Genomic DNA, 16,301 nt, shown 5'->3' with positions numbered 1-16,301 from the left:
GGATGTGCGAGGTGGCCAAGCGTTGAGGAACTCAATGTGCAACAAGCCAGAGACTGTGTCTCAGGCAGCAGCCGTGCAGGGGCTCTCATGGCATGAGGTATTTTTAAAGCCTAACTAGGGCACAGATACAGCCCCCAGGGAGAAGTGTTACCAGCAGAAGAGTAAAAGCGTTGCTCACTGTTGAAAGGAAAAGAACAAGCAGGTCTTCGAGTAGCAGTTTCAATCCTCGTAAACAAACGGTGACGTTTGTGAATTGGGCCTGGGCACACGGATTTACTGAGTTTAAGTTGGCATACCTGCCTTTTATTGTAATGTGGCTATAAACGGTCAGGATTTTTTTTTTCTTTTGACAGCTAAGAATTAGTGGAGTGTTTTTCACCATTCCTTGGCTTCGCTTTTAGCAAAGTAGGACGATCAGCTGCTGCAGAACAACCCAGACACATTCTTTCTAAATACCTTTTTTTTTTTTTCACTGATGCTTTAATGAAGATCCACTGTTTTTGAGTGGAACAGGCTTTACTTAAGTCATTTTGATCATCCCTGACAAGGGGGCTCTTGGAGATCTATGTCCATGTACCCCACAAACAAGCAACAATTCTGCATATTTCAGGATTATTTATTTATTGGCTGGGGGCAATTGAATGCCACTAATAGAGCAAGTTTCAAAGCAAGTTTCTTCATATTTGAATCTGATGTTAGGGAAGGGTGTTCTTGAAGGGGCAACTTCAGTCCACAGGACTTGTTCTGACAGCTCTGCTTTCAGCATCCACTACTTGATTAGATGCATCCTAGAAGTTTATTTGCTCACATCTCAGCTTGGTGTCTGGTGATACTTCTTTCAAGTCCAGGCTTCACATTAACAGATCTAATATACTAGGGCATTAAAACAAAACAAACAACAACAACAACAACAACAACAACAACAAACCCCAAAATACCCCAAGTCTTTCTTGTTAAAGTACCACTTCCTCTAGGTACAAATACATTCCTACAAAGCTCACCCGATTATCTGAGTCTTTTTAAAGTAGCAAATTTCATTCGCTAAGGTAATCATCCTTCTCTTCCTTGGTTTTTAAAATCCTGCGCAGTTGAGGGCTGTGTGTATATATATTTTTTTAAGACAAGCATAGTCTTTATTATGTGGATTTTAGCAGTTAAAACATTTTGAAGTCTTTCACAATGGAAAAGATTCTCACCCTCAGCCACCACTGAGTCACTTTGCTCCTGTATTTTTGTTCTCATTTGCTGGCTTTTAACTGATATTGATTATTAAACCAAGCTTAACATTAGTTTCTACAATATGCTAAGTGGTTATTTTGAGTAATAACGAATAGTAAAAAATTAGGTTGTGTTTTAGGGATAGCCCAGTCTGTGAAATGATCTGGAGTGGGACATGTAGTTGCTTGTATTAGATCCTCCTGAAGGCTGCGGAGAGCCTAGATTTTATTAGATAGAGTAAATAATGAAATCATACTAAAATGACTGATGTTGAAGAAATACTTTTATTTACAAGAACATGTGTGACAGTTTTGAAATAAAAAAATGGAACAAATCTATTTTTGATTTTCAGTCTGGTTTCAGATGAAGTCTCCAGAGTTCTTGATGTTCTAGTTTAGAGATCAAGCCTTTGGCCAAGCTCTAATAATCCCTTAATGTGGTGACATTCTCAGACTTGGAAGCCACACACTGCCTTTCAGTCTCTTTGTACACATAAGATGTTGTATCCCAGTTCAACCAGACCCCCAATAAGCAGCACCCAGAAAGGGATAAATACGTAGACTAGTTTCATGGTAGTAAATCCTTGCAGTTTAGCACAGAGGGCGAGGCAGAAGGCTAATTTGAGCAGCATCGCAATGAGATACCACACTTTCTTCTTCATGTTTTGGGAGCCGTTGCGAGGGTCAAAGCCAGACTTGCAACGTCCAGCCATTTTTACGATGAGCATGACTAGAAGAATAGTGTCAAATATCCAAACGGGAATAAAAATGAGGAACCAGTTCCACGGTGCTTTCTCATCCAACTTCAGCACCAACATGATGAGGAAGAGTAACGTGAAGAGCCATGTCAGCAGCACCCTCTGCGCCAGGGACATTCTCATTTAAACAGCTGGGAGGGGAAGTCCTTCAACAGGCAGCAACAACCTAATGAAAGAAAGGGGAGGGAAGAAGTCAGGCTTACTGCTATACAACCATTATATATATTCCTTAGAAGAGCCTAATTCCTGGGGTTTGCTTTTTCATCTCCCTTATCTTTCCAGTAGTTCTTTTATAATCCCTACTTTCCCTGTGGACTCTGTTCTGGTGCTGTCACCCTGAACTGGCAGTGTGTGGTAGTTGTGTAAACTGCCTCTTACTCTTTGTTTTGTGAAATAAGTGATACTTTAGTCCTAAAGCAGCTGCCAAACAAACAAATTCACTGCCTCCAAGTCCAAGGCACCCGTGGTAGCCTCATGGCCCAATATTAAGTCACGATTCTCTCTAATGAATAATTGCAGTAAAACATAAACTAACCAGTGCAAGAAACCTGGGGTTTGATCCTGCAAACTGCAGAGCTGCAGCTGAAATGACCCAGGCGTCACTGCCGCTCACTGCCCAGCAGCAACCATATATGTTGCCTATAAGGACAACTGTTAGACCACAGGTAAGTACTTACAGGGACGACTCAACATATGCAGATAGTCAGACTTGATTTATTGGCTTAGTCGTGTATTTTTCTTCATGACTACATAGAAATTTAAACAAGGACAGCTGCTCTTACACTCCAAATGTTCATTTCTGTGGTGCTGATATAGATCATGCTTTCACCACTGTGTCTGCCAGAAGATTCTCACACTAAGTGTGAAATAACCATCACCTTCTTCAAAGTTGGTTATCCCCCAACTTGAGAATTTTGAGATACACAGACTGGTAATTATATACCACTTGGGCTGTGCTAAAATAAAAATTATTATTCAAACAACTACATTAAATTTCTAAAAATCTCTGGTAGTTAGCAAAAGCTACTTTTAAAACCTGACTCTTCTCACTTGAAATGAGAAACTGAACTTTGATGTGTTCCAGCTGAGAAGATATTTAAGCTACTTCAGAACAGAGCCTCTCACCTGCAGTATCTAAAATATGCCACAGATAAAGCCAGAACTTATCCATGACCAAAACCTTTACCCTAGTTCCACTCTGTCAAGGCTTTCTGAAAAAGAATCGGAATTTATTGATTAAAAACAACACTATGGGGCTGATTCCACAAGTGAAGAGTCCTTGTGTTTGTGCATCCTGCAGTGAGATATATCACTTTTCCTGTGTGAGCCCTCTTGCTATAATCCCACAAAAAACAAAGGCACATGGGCACAGAGAGCATTACGTAATAACAGGCACTCAGGAGGATAAAGCCGAGGCCCAGCGTGAGAACACAGAGCCCTGAAGCTGACACCCAGCTCGCAGGGCCAGCCTGTTCGACGTGCTCACGAGCGCGGAACTATTCGCACTGCTCTAACTAACTGGGCTGCTTTTCAGCCCCGTTAACAAGGTGAACGTGGTGGTTCCTTGTCTCAGCTCCGCTCGCGTCGCCAGAGGGGCTGCTGGAGGCCAGTTACTGATGCAACTGGGACACCGTTCCTGGGGAAGGAAGTTTGCTCAACACAGGAGTTAGTGGTTAAGTAAACTGAAAAAATATGAGGAAATTTAGATGATATCACTTTGTTGTTATTACAAGAACTCAGAATATGCAGTGGATATAGGTGATGACGGAACAACTACTATGATCCCTGTAAGTATTTCCAGCATTCAGAAATGCAAGTTCCCGCCTAAACAAGATGTAAACAACCTGAAACCACTTCAGCATTCCTTTTACAAGAGTATTGTGGAAAACTAGATCTGGAAATGGTTGCAGCTGATGCTACAACAAGCAGGACCTCTTATTAAAAAACTGCTGAAAAGCAGAAACCAAAGGAACTGCCCAGAAAATTGTGCCCGAGAGGAAACAGGAATTCAGCGCGGTTACAGGTACCGGGTTCTCAGCTCCTCCGCGCAGGTGCCATCGGGCAGAAAGCAGCTGCCGAGGCCTTAGAGGAGGCTGCTCACTCCGCAGGGTGCTCAGGGCATGAGAAGCTTCTCCTTTTCTAAGGGTTCAGAGCCACTCATAACACATTTGTAAAAAGCACAGACAGAAAATTCACCACACGACGTTATCCTTTCTCAATCTCATGAGTCTTGATCTAATTCTTCCCTCATCCTGCAGCACAGGAAGGAATCACACACCAGCAGGCAACATCCCAGTCAACTCCAGAAACTTTTTTTTTGGATTAAAGTTGAAGAAAATCCAAATGTACTTTTGAGATAGAAAAAAAAAAAAAGCCCTAAGAATCCTACAAGAAAAGGAAGCTACAGACCCACAAGTAAAGGCAGGTGCAAACAAACAAACAAAAAAACAAACAAAAAAACAAAAAAAAACACCTAAAAAACAAAAATCACCACAAAACCATGACATGTCTGGCTGACATAACCCTAATAGCTTTGATCATGTGCAGCATTTGCCCTTTTTTCATTTGTAAATGGGAGTATTTGCATTTCCTCATCCACAGTCCAGCTACTCTGACCAGGTTAACACTGCAAATAGACAGCACACAAGCTGCTTCCAGGAACCCGCATAATTAGGAAAAAAATGAAAGCGAAAGTTTTCATTAATGAGGATCATTATATAAATAGCTGACCTTGGTGGGACAACCTGCATAATTACAACATTGCAGTAATTAATCATATCCTGTTTAAAAGGAAAAAGATAAAGAGGCCGCAATACACCATTCGGGTTAGCAGGAACAACGCAAGCCTATCAATTCCCGTGAACACTTTGAACGCCGCCTAGCAAACCGAGGACGGAAGTTAAAACGGAGTCAAACCGGATTTAGCAACGGAAAAATCCATATAAATAAATGGGACTGCGCAGGCCCCCTCCCCCCGCCCCGAGTCTCCCGCCGCGAGGCTGGAGCTGCCGCGTGTGGCTGGGGAATGAGCGCGGAGAGGAGCGCGAAGGGCCCGGGGGGGCCCCGCGGCGGCAGCAGCACAGCCGCCCGCACCTACCCGGGGGCCCGGCCGCCCCGCGCCGCGGCGCTTCCCCCGCCGGCCGCCGCGCAGGCCGAGGCGGCGCAGGAAGCCCCGCCCCCGCACCAGGACGCGCGATTGGTCGGCGACGCGCGCCCTTCCCACCGTCTGCCGCTCTCATTGGGTAGAGGCCGCGCCGCTCAAGCGCAGCCCCGCTCCCTTCCCTGACGTTGACGCTCTCGGCACCGCCCCCTCCGTGCGGCCGCCCCATTCGCGCAGGGCGCTGCCTGTCACGCTGGCCACACCCCCCGCTCCTCCTCAGCCTCAGCCGCGCTCCCATTGGGCGACGCTGCCGCCCATCATGCTCGGGCCCCGCCCCGCCGCGGAGCGGCGCGGGGGCGCGCGGGCGGCGCGGGGGCGCGCGCGGGCCGCGCGCTGTTGCTGCCGCCGCCGCCGCCGGGGCGCGCGCATCCCTCCCCCGCCCCCTGCTCGCCGCCGCCGCCCCGCGCTCCGCCGGCTCCCGCTGTGCGCGGCGCGCGCCGCCCCGCGCCGCTGCCCACGGTAAGAGGAGCGGGAGGGGGGGAATGGGGCCAGCTGCCCCCACCCAGGCAGGGGAGCGGGGCCGCGGGCGGGCGCGAGTCGGCGGCGGCCGTTGGCGAAGGGCGGGGGGGAGCGGCGCATCCCGCGGCGCGGAGCCGCCGGGGCAGCCTCCCCTCGGCGACACCCCCCAGCCCCGCCGTGAGGTAGCGGAGGCCCCGCGGCGGGAGACGAGCGAGGCCGCGGCCTCCCCGGCGCGCGGCGCGGAGCGGGGCGGCCCCCGGAGGCGCCGCGGCCCCCGCCGCCCTCTCCGGGCGCCGCCATCCGCCCGGCCCGGCCCCGCTCCGCGTCCCGCCGCTGCCCTCGCGGGGGCCAGCGCGGGCGCCGGGGAGCCCCCGCCGGGAATTCCCTTTTATTCCTGTGATTTTAATGGTCTTTGGGCAACTCTGTAACCCCTCCGGTGGCACCGCTGGTGCCTTTTCCTAAGGAAAGAGCGGGGGAAGGAGCAGGGCTGGGGCAGGGGACACCGCAAAGCGGTGGAGCTGCAGGTGTTTCGGTCTTTTACTTTTGCTTTTCTTACAACCGGGGTTCGTATAACCCCACACTGTTGCAGTTAATTATGTGTCAGTCCGGGTGCCCCGGCTCTCTGCTCGGAGCTCTGTTTTTTAAAGTCGTTTTTACCTGTTTTTGGTCACTTACAAAGCTGTGATGCTGTCTTGTGTTTCGCCCCAATTTTCCCCTTCTTGCCCGTGTGTAATACAGTTAACCATGAAAAGTAATTAAGTGGAAAATGTGACTTGTTGAGAGTACTTTAATTAATGTCCCGAAATTGTTGTTCATGAAACTCTCCTATGGAAAAAACAGCTGATCCCCAAACTTGGACACGCTGCTCGTCTCTCCCGGGAGCAGGACTAAACACCGTGTGTCATCGGTAATTTGCCCTCTTATTTCTTCCTGTTGATGGTGATAAACAGACGAGGTGTCTGTCTGACCAGGGAGAGCCGCCTTGCTCGAAATAACCTGATAATCCTGGTATCTTTAGCAGCACTTGGAGTGACCGCTCCGAGCGGGAGCCCGTGGCAGGGAGGTAAATTCCTGGTCTGCTTTTTTCAGGTGTTAGTCCTCGGCACGAGGCGCTTTTCTCTTTGGGAAACTGGAGCGCAGGAGAGTTTCGTGGCTTTATAAATAGGTGCCCGTGTTTGACTATTTCTGTAGCTCTGGAGGTTGGTGATCTTGTTTGATTTGCTGCTTTATTCCCTGGAAAGAATAATCCTCTTCTGAGAAGTCTTGTTTTTGTTCCAGTAAGATGCTCAGGAGCTGGTACACACGTGCACCTCACACTCACTTCCTTTTTCTCCTTTTTCGCAGTATTTGCAAACAGTTTTTAGTTCAGAAAGGAAGGGCTGTGATCGATACTCGTAATGGGTACGTTTAAGGTCCTCATCACCATTTGGAACTGAATGTTCATGCAGTTGAATTTCCTGTTGTATGTTTTGGTGCTAACTTCTTTTTAATTCTGAATATAAATATTTTAAGGGATAAAATAAGATCCTGAGCTATCTGAACAAGCATTTGAAAACCTAGTTATTTTAATTCAGTGTTTGTAGTAGATTTTTTCCCTCTCACGTGGAATGCAATACAAACATAACTTGCTAGTGAGTCTGTGCGCTCCGTGCGACGCTTCAGCTCTTCCAGCACTGGATTTCTCCCAAGGCGGAATCAGCTCATCCCATTTCAGATGGTTGTTCCCAGCTGTATCCATAGCTACCTCATAGCAGCAGGGCTTCAGCGCGAGCTCCGAGTTCTCCACGCTGTGGGGTCGGCTCGGGGACGGCGGTCGGTGCTGGACCAGGGGCACCGTGTCCCGGTGCTGAAGGAGGTGCCGGCGCGGGCAGGAGCGCGGAGCCGCGTGGTGCTGTTCTCCCTGCAGCTGGCAGGGGTCACTGGAAAGCAATGGACATTTTTCCTTTCCCGATTTCCCAAAGTTACCTGCGCTGTCTTCCCAAGCCTGCCGTAAATATCGCATCCCCCTTACTTAGACTAGAACTTTTCTGAAGCGTTTATATGGAGTAACGTATTTCTTGTCTTTTTCCCAGAATCTTTGTGAGTGAGATTAAAGCCATTCAGAGGTGCGCTAGTTTCCCTAGGAAAGGGGCAGACGATGGGGAGCAATGCTGGGTGGAAAACCAGGCTTACTCCTTATGCCCTGGAGCAAGGTGTAGGCCTGTTCTCTGTCATGTTATTTTTTTGCTTTAAGAAAGAAACAAGGCAAAAGTCTTTTAGGATACCTGTATTGAAGGTATTTTACCTCCTGCCAGTTCAAGGACAACTGACGATGATTGCAGGTTTTGGCATGGAAAAGAGGAGACCAAAAGTTTTCAGCTTTATGGTTTTCCCCTTCTGTTTACAGTCCTAGTGCTCCTACCCATAAAGGTGCTTCCCATTGGATAGAGAGGAAACACTGGAAGGAATTATTCTCACTTTTTTGAGGAAAATACAAAAAAAAATATTGCCTGTAAGAGAAAAAAGGGTTAATAGTAGGTGGGGATGTAGTACGTTGTTATGTAATGCGTGGGCTTATTTCACATGTTGTCACAGGTGACTTCACGGGGTCCCCTGCAACCTAACATTTATTTTATCTGGTCCAATCCCATCTCAAAACAGGACCAGCTGCAACATCAGAAAAAACAACTGCTCAGTGTTATAGAGATGTTCATTATTTTATCAATAAATTGGGGAAAGTAGGTTATCTCTGTGAGATTTTTTTTTTTTTCTTCCCGGTGGGGAAGGATATCAGACAGTTCATAGAAGGCTTTTTTTGGAAGGATTGTTTGTTTTTTCCTCTCTCCCTCAATTTCATTTTTTTTTACTGGGAATACTCTTCAAATGGTGCCATACATAGTGCCAGTGCTTATTTTATTCAAGGGGTCTTGGGCCATATCCCCAAAAGGCAAGATGACACGTTTCCTGGAATGAGCCTAAGCACTGGATCAAACTTGGATTTCCAAATAAACCTGTAGCTCTTATTCTAAATAATAATAATACCTGCCAGATTGGAGATGTTAGAGCCATGTAATGTCAATTTTTAAGTTGTAGGTGCTTTGCCTGTTGGATGTTGGCCAGCACCAGATGCTTTTTGGGGTTAAGTCGCTGGCAGATGCAATATAATCCACTCCTCGTGTGCAGCTGTCTTGGGGACAGTTTGTTCTACGCCTGCCCTGCTGCTCAGACTCTTTCTGTTTTTTAGCTGCCACTCTGGGGTCAGGTTAGGTAGACTAATTTTATGACCAAATATGTCTTGCTCGTCTCTTAAGAGGTCTTTTTTTGTCCATGAAGCTTGAGATTCCTTAAGCTGTGTCTGTGTTTGCTCTTTCTTTTTTTTTTTTCTTATTGTTGTTATATGTTTAAATAGCTCTTTTCCTTTTGAGTCTGAGGAAAATCTTGGCCTCAGTGACTTCCTGTGGTACTGAGTTTGACAGCCTAATTATGTACTGTAATATAATATTCCTCTGTTACAAGTTTGGCTTTGCTATCCTTTAAGCTTATGCAGTTAATGAGTGAAATCCCCTGTTTAAAGAGAAGCTGTTACTCTGTTCTATTTACTATATTTTTTACATATTTTTAAAGTCTTAAGAAGTGGCTTTTTCAACTGTATAGTAATTCAGAGTCCTTCTTGCAATTCCATCCTCCCCCGATTTTTAAATATTATTTTCCAGATGAAGTACGTGCATTTGGGGTCAGATTGTGGATTAGCGGGGTGATATTGCAGTAGTTCCCCTCTCATTCCCTCTCATCTATTGAGGCATCTCTGGGCTGTCAGACTAGTGTATTGAACAGAAGACTTGACGGGGTTACTGAGTTTGCTATCTTGGTTTGAGATATCTGGTTTTACAGCCTGTAAGTAGTTCATTTTTTCCCCTCCTCTTGTAGATGCCGTTTGCACTTTCGATATCGCGTTCTTTTTATGTGACCTATTCAATGCCAAAGTTCACCTGTCTTCTTGCTAACTTAAGATCGATCGTCAGCTGAAAATGTTGCCTCATCAGCGATCCTTTTCCTTGCCAATACATGAATGCAGTGAACACGGCTTGACTATTCATGGAAACTTGAGCTTTGGAATAATAGGGCGGAACATAATTTCGGGATTTTACGTGGGTAATATGTCATAAAAATTCTCGTCTACTGGTTTAAATAGGAGGAGAGAGGAAACATTCTGAATTGGCGCTTGTCTTAGCGCATGGTGAACAGCAGCAGCTCCACGGAGGGGGATTTGGGGGTCCTTGTTGACAAGAAGTTAACCATGAGGTAGCAGCGTGCCCTCGTGGCCAAGAAAGCCACTGGGATCCTGGCTGCATCAGGAGGAGCGTTGCCAGCAGGTCCAGGGAGGGGATCCTGCCCCTCTCCTCAGCTCTGGTGAGGCCGCACCTGGGGTATTGGGTGCAGCTCTGGGCTCCCCAGGACAAGAGGGACGTTGAGCTTCTACAGAGGGTCCAGCAGAGAGCTACAAAGATCATTAAGGGACTGGAACATCTATCTCATGAGGAAAGACTAAGCAAGCTGGGCCTATTTAGCCTGGAGAAGAGAAGATTGAGAGGAGATTTGATCAATAAGTATAAACACCTGAGGGGAGAATGTAAAAAAAGATGGGCCAAACTCTTCTTGGTGGTGGCCAGTGACAGGACAAGGGGTAATGGGTACACGTTGAAACACAGGAAGTTCCATCTCCATGTGAGGAAGAACTTCTTTCCTGTGAGGGTGACAGAGCCCTGGTACAGGCTGCCCACAGAGGCTGTGGAGTCTCCTTCTCTGGAGATCTTCCAAACCCGCCTGGATGCCACCCTGTGCCACGTGCTCTGGGTGTCCCTGCTGGAGCAGGGGGTGATCCCTAGAGGTGCCTTCCAGCCTCCACCATTCTGTGGCCTCTGGTGCTAGTTCAGATGACAACTACACGTTTACTAGTGGTACTAAGTTCCTGGAAACTGTTTCTTGTGTGGGGGGCTCCAGCAGTGGTTCAGAAGGGGCAGCAACATGTGGCTGGGGTGAGGGGCAGCCTGTGGGGATGCCCTTTAGAGTGGTTTGTGTGGTGGGTTTGGCCACCCTAATGTTCCTCGTGGCCTGTGTGTTTTCCTTGAGTGCCTCGAGTGAGTGACCTGGGCTGAAGTTCCCTCTGCAGAGCCCTGGGAACCAGCAAGGAACAGGAGGCATCTCCATTTACATGTAAATTTACATGTACATTTACATCTCCATGTAAAATTCTCGAATTCTACATCTCCAGAAGGAGCTGTAGCAGAGATGGCTGCTGGGCCACTTGGGAACTGGGTGAAATACTCAGTGTTAGCTCCGGCACTGCAGTGCGGGCACCTATGTGGACGATAGGGACACCTAAAGACAGCAAATCAGAAAGGTCTAATCCAAACGTAGCTTTGGGAAGGAGATCTGGGGTTCCAAACCTACTTCCCAAGGTTTTGCCAGGGCTTTGCCTCAGGCTGTCATTGAGCAGAAGCCCTCAGAAGCTGGCTGTGATTTGTGTGCCTTGTAGGCACTTAGGTAGGCAGTAAATAGGCCATTTTATTCATACTGGGTGATGCTATTAATTATCCAACTAAATGATTGTAATAAAGAACATTGACCTCAAAGTTTTTATTGTATAGCAGCTTTTCAACCAATGCCAGCATTCACAAATTTCAGTATATTTCTTTAGAAATGTTTGACCTTCTGAAGACTTGCAGGTCTGAGTGCTTTATCACTTGCTCCTGTGTAGCAGCTAGTTTGACATGTTCAAAAATGCCACTGGACTGAGATGTAATCTGCCTTTGCAGGATCTGTGCTGATTAGATTCTATCAGATAAGCTTTTAGGTATAAAGGTGTTTTATTTTTAATGACTGTTTTGAGGAGCTTGCCAGGTACACTTGTTAGGCTTGTCATGCTGTAATTCCTTGCTTGGATCACTCCAGAGCCTATATATATCCATATTCACACACGATATACATACACGCTCCAGAGCCTATATATAGCCTCCCGAACATGGGCGTACAGGCTCAGCATTTGCTGCTGTGCCATGCACGACAGTGGCTGTCATAAGAAGCTGCAACTTCTTTTTTGACAGCTCAGCCACTTCATGCCCGGGCTGCTTTGCAGACTCGCTGGGTGACTATTTGTGGAGCGTGATGCCAAGTTAGTCACTTGGGGGTGGTTTTCAGCTTCCTGAACGTGCTCGGCGAGAAGCTGCGGCTCTGCCACGCGCTGCCGGGTGACCGATAAACACGGAGGTTTGTTGTGATCCTCTAGATACCTGCTTCCAGTGAGCAAGATTTGTTAGTGCAGTGAATTCCTCTTGTACTTAATATCACTAGGATGCGGAAAAGAGCTTTGCATTTTAATTCAAGGTGGGCACTATACATAGGCTTTTCTTCTTGTTGAGTCCTTGTTGAAAAGAGCATGTGTATGACTGGAAAATGTCGTATTTCATTATGTTTTCTGAAAATTCATATTAACAAAGTCAATATAGTACTAAGAGCTGATAAAGATGTTTCATATTTTAGTTTTTTTATTCTAAGATTGTTAATATGTTTAATGGGTTATTTGTGTGTGTGTGTGCAGATCAGTAGAAAGCAGGGATGAAATAGCAGAATTCACGATCCAACCATATACTGTGTTTTATTTATTTATTTTAAGATTAAAGCAATAAAGAACATTGACCTCAAAGTTTTTGTCTAGCAGCTTTTTAACCAGTGCCAGTGTTCACTTTTCACAAAGTGAACCATATACTGTGCTTTATTATTATTATTTTTAAGATTCAACATCTTAAGAAATGTCCGAACTTGTACATGTAGTTTGCTGACAGGAATTGCTGCACTTGGATTAATGGGAATTTTGTAACTAATATCACCTTTAAGGGCTTGAATTTTCTCCAGTTCATTAACTGGACATATATATTTAAAGGTTAAGGGCATTTTACTAACTAATACACAGTGCAGCCTGCTCAGGAGTGAATGATGAGGGGTGTGAAATGGCAGACTTCTCAGGCCAGAGTCCTGCTCCATCGTTTTTACATGATTTTTTACAAATAAGGTGTCTCTGAAATGGTGACTTGTCATTTCCCATGGAGCCTCAGACAGCCAGTGGCTATGTGACAAAATTAAGAAATTTGCAGAGACCTCAAGCTAAAGGCCTGGAGTCTAGAACTGGCCAGGAGTAAATCTCAGAATGTTTGGCTCCTCTTTCAGACAGTTGTGTAATTCTTTGGCAAAGCGAGTGTCTTTCAGGAGACCCCTGTGGTACCCCCTGCTCCTTTGTCCTTCGAGCACTGAGGATTGTGCTGTGGAAGCGAAGCTGCTCGAAGCCTCTTGCCATCCAAATCTGCACGCTCTGGGCTGCGACCCTCGCCGTGGAGATGAAGGGATGAGGGGTGTGCACTCCTATGGAAAATACCTAGTGGCCGGAATGCGTTTGCACCCTGCGGCTTGTCCATGAGCGAAACCCAGCAGCCTGAGAGAGGGCAGAATTTCAGTATGTGATGCCTTAAAGCACAGGCAGGGATAGACCTGCTGTCATGTGGGACGTTTGGCAGGAGGACGTTTATACACAGCAGGGACTGATACACAGCAGCCAGCGTGGGCTTCAGTTCGTCTTTACTGGTGCTGCTTTTGGTCTAAAACCCCTTCAAATGAGCCAAACAACCAGATACAGGATACTGTATCTAAGGATACTCAACATATTTACTCTTTTGTTTTTATTTTCTTCTAAGAGAGCATGAAGAGCAAGGCTTGTGAGTCATTCCCCTACTCATGAGCAGCGTGCTGCGGATTGCCAGTATCTAACCAAGTTTAGCAAACTCAGAGCTGCTGTTTGGGGAAAGCAACATTGCTCATTCCTTTTTATTTACAAACTCTCATTGCCTTAGATCGAAGGCGGCAGCTTGTGGGGGGCCTTGGCTGGTTGGCCTGGCAGCAAGAGCACTTTTAATTCTGGCTGCTGGATACGGTCTTTAGGTTGTAGTATCTGATAGGGTTTTTCATCGGCTGGTTCAGGAAAACTGCTAAAATTCCCACTGAAAGGTGCGAACCAGGAGTGACAAGTTTCTCATTTGCTTGTATGCAATTTGCAATTCTGAAATGCTGTTTTTGGAGCAGTGCTGCATAGATCAGCTAGTTGAGCAGGCGCTGAGTGCATTATATGGTGTGTGAGGTTCCTTCATAAAAGGAAAGCCTAGATTGAGTGGTTTATTATAATGCACAGGAAAAGAATATGTCATTTGAGACTACTTTAAAAGCTTAATGCTCTCCTCAGTGATGATGGTGGCAAAACTGCTCTGGACCCGAGGGGAGGAATTATGTCTCTTGGTAAATTTTACAATGATATATTTTCATTGCATTTTTATATTTTTATGGGTTTGTTTTTCCATGACTCAGGAAGATTTTCAGTTAATAGTGCGTAATGTGACTAAACGGTTTGTTGTATTTATTTAAAGTGAAGTTAAAAGATCAAATAATGATAATGTTAAGTTTCATTTTGATGCTGAACATGGAAGGTAAAGGAAGAGTGAGATTTTTTTTTTCTTGCTGAAGATATTTTGTAGCTTCAGAGTGGCAGGAATCTTATTTTACATTTAAGTGAGTTCTTACGATACAAATATTGCTATGAAAGAAATAGTTTAGGCAAGAGACATTACCATCCTGATTCATTTTTTCTTTTCTTCTATAACTCTTCTACAGGGAAATCATAGTGAAATTGTAACTGTGATTGTGAAATTGCAGTATGGAGGATCTGACCTACCAGTAAAATAGGTCTATTGTGGATACAGGGTTTTAAGTTTTTCATAGCTGTAAGCAGTAACATTTCAACAGCTGTTGAAATTTAGCTGTTGCTTTGAGGTTTTTTTTGCTGAAAGAGTAAAAATAGCATTCCAAAAATGCTATTTCACTGTTAGTGACAGCAAGCAATTAAAAATAAATTTAGTAAATATGGCAACTTCATCACTGCATGAGCATAATAAGCCAAGAAGGACCCTCAAGCCTTATTCAACAGCCTGGTGATATCCTGGCCATCCAGCTTAGCACTGCTGTAAAGGAAACAGATTCCTTGAAATGCCTGGAGATTCACTTGGGCCTCCAAAACATTCTGCATGTAAATAAACTTGTACAGCATAATTACTGTAAATTTATTTTAATGCATTGTGGTATCTAGTTGTTTATTAAACAAAAAGTGCTGTCTCATGCTGCACTGAGTGTCTAAATACCTGAAGACTCTTAAGTAGAGATTTTGGTAGCTTTGTGCCTATTTAAGAGAGACTGTGACTGTGCTATGATATATGGAAAAACCACCTTCTGAATAGGGATCACCACAGGAAAAACATCCCTTCTGAACAGGGATTGCCACAACCAGGTGGTCACCTGCTTCTAGCTCTAGGGAAGTACTGCGTTTTTGATGAAAAGCTGTTGGTGGTTGTTGATGCTGTGTGGCGGGATCGTAGGGACCGCTCTGTTAGACGCCGCAGCCATGGTCTCATCGAGCTGATGCGTTTGGGTGTTCTGGCTCTGAAAGCTGGGAGCATCATCTTCAACGTCGCCTCTAAGTCTCCAGCTATTTGCTTACCTTGCTGTAGTTACTATGAAAAGAAGACTATATAACTGAGGATGAAGATGGCACAAGTGAGTGCGGGAGCAGGTTCTTGCCTCAACTGCGGGTGTTTGAGGTATGATACGACCCAGACGGGCTGGCTGCAGAGAGTGGCACTCTGTTGTGCCTGTGGATGTTTATTTTCTGCTTCGACTTGCTCATTTTATCAATTTTTAAGGTACTGATGTGCAGGCTTGAGCTCAGGGTCAATATCGATACAAATTTCCTACTGAGTCAAATATTGATGTGTGGTGAACGTGAAGAGCTCTGAGATGCTGCAATAGGGAGTCTCCCGCCCGCGCGCTGCGGGGGCCACGTGGATGCGGAGCCCCTGCCGCGCGCCGCGTATCCCGGGTTTCCATCAGCCATTTGTTATCCGGCTTTCTTAGCTTGAGGCCGAGTGTGGCAAACTCATTAAGCTGTCCCTAAAAACCAAGGAAACACAACCAAACTCCAATCCCTGCAAGCAGAACACTCCAGAAATAATAAAAGTAGATCTCCCTGCCTTTCAGTTCAGTACTGTCTCAAAAATTGTCATGTATCTCTTAAAGAAGTTGGGCGGAGTATCCTCAGAAGCACTCCACTCAGCACACCAAAGTCTTAAACTCTGGAGACAGCAATGCCATTGCTGCAAGTTTTGTGACACTTGCTTTTAAAAGCATCTTTGCTGTGCGGGTCTCTTGTGGGATTCATAATGACTTAAACGACACCTAGACTTGCTCTACAACACCATGGATAATCTAAATAACAGGCTTGGTGATAGAAATCAAAGAAATGAATAACAAGTCTCTTCATTATAATTTTATGATATATCTTTTCTCCAGTCAAAGGTTTTTCAATTGGCTTCGAGAGCTACTGCAAAAAAAATCCCTGCCTTTAAAATGACTTGTCCCAATTTCAGCTGTGTTTGAACAAACTGCAAGGCTCAGTTTCGTAAATCACTCTTGGTTTCCTGCAGATCATTGACTGTGTAGAGTAAAAGATGAAGTTAATGCATCTGGTGAGGGAAAGGTTTCTGTGTGAGTTCAACAGTTCATTAAATTGCCTCTGCCAATGAATTCTTGCCACTTTTTTCTCCTATAATTATGGGATGTGGTTGGAAGCAGGGTGCA

At 45.6% G+C, this 16,301-nt stretch overlaps 1 protein-coding gene across 1 annotated transcript; it reads right to left on the bottom strand.

Annotated features, from left to right (window-relative positions):
• Nucleotides 1-1,525: 1,525 nt before the first annotated feature.
• On the bottom strand, nucleotides 1,526-5,103 carry TMEM60 (transmembrane protein 60). The gene is made up of 2 exons (XM_088533259.1): nucleotides 5,073-5,103; nucleotides 1,526-2,141 (listed from the first exon to the last, which is right to left on the bottom strand). Exon 2 carries the CDS (start codon nucleotides 2,096-2,098, stop codon nucleotides 1,694-1,696), a length of 405 nt encoding a protein of 134 aa, XP_088389385.1. The 5' UTR covers nucleotides 2,099-2,141; nucleotides 5,073-5,103; the 3' UTR covers nucleotides 1,526-1,693.
• Between the last annotated feature and the right edge of the window lie 11,198 nt (nucleotides 5,104-16,301).

The sequence above is a fragment of the Tinamus guttatus genome, unplaced genomic scaffold, assembly GCF_059628265.1.
Source record: "Tinamus guttatus ecotype Peru unplaced genomic scaffold, ASM5962826v1 Tinamus_guttatus_pri_ptg000489l, whole genome shotgun sequence".
NCBI classification, from domain to species: Eukaryota; Metazoa; Chordata; class Aves; order Tinamiformes; family Tinamidae; genus Tinamus; species Tinamus guttatus.
The sequence above is the reverse complement of the archived record's forward strand: the minus strand, read 5'-3'. Positions and strand labels throughout refer to the sequence as shown.

Excerpts from the sequence above, each read along its gene's own strand:
- TMEM60 (XM_088533259.1), bottom strand. The coding sequence starts at position 2,098 with ATGAGAATGTCCCTGGCGCAGAGGGTGCTGCTGACATGGCTCTTCACG.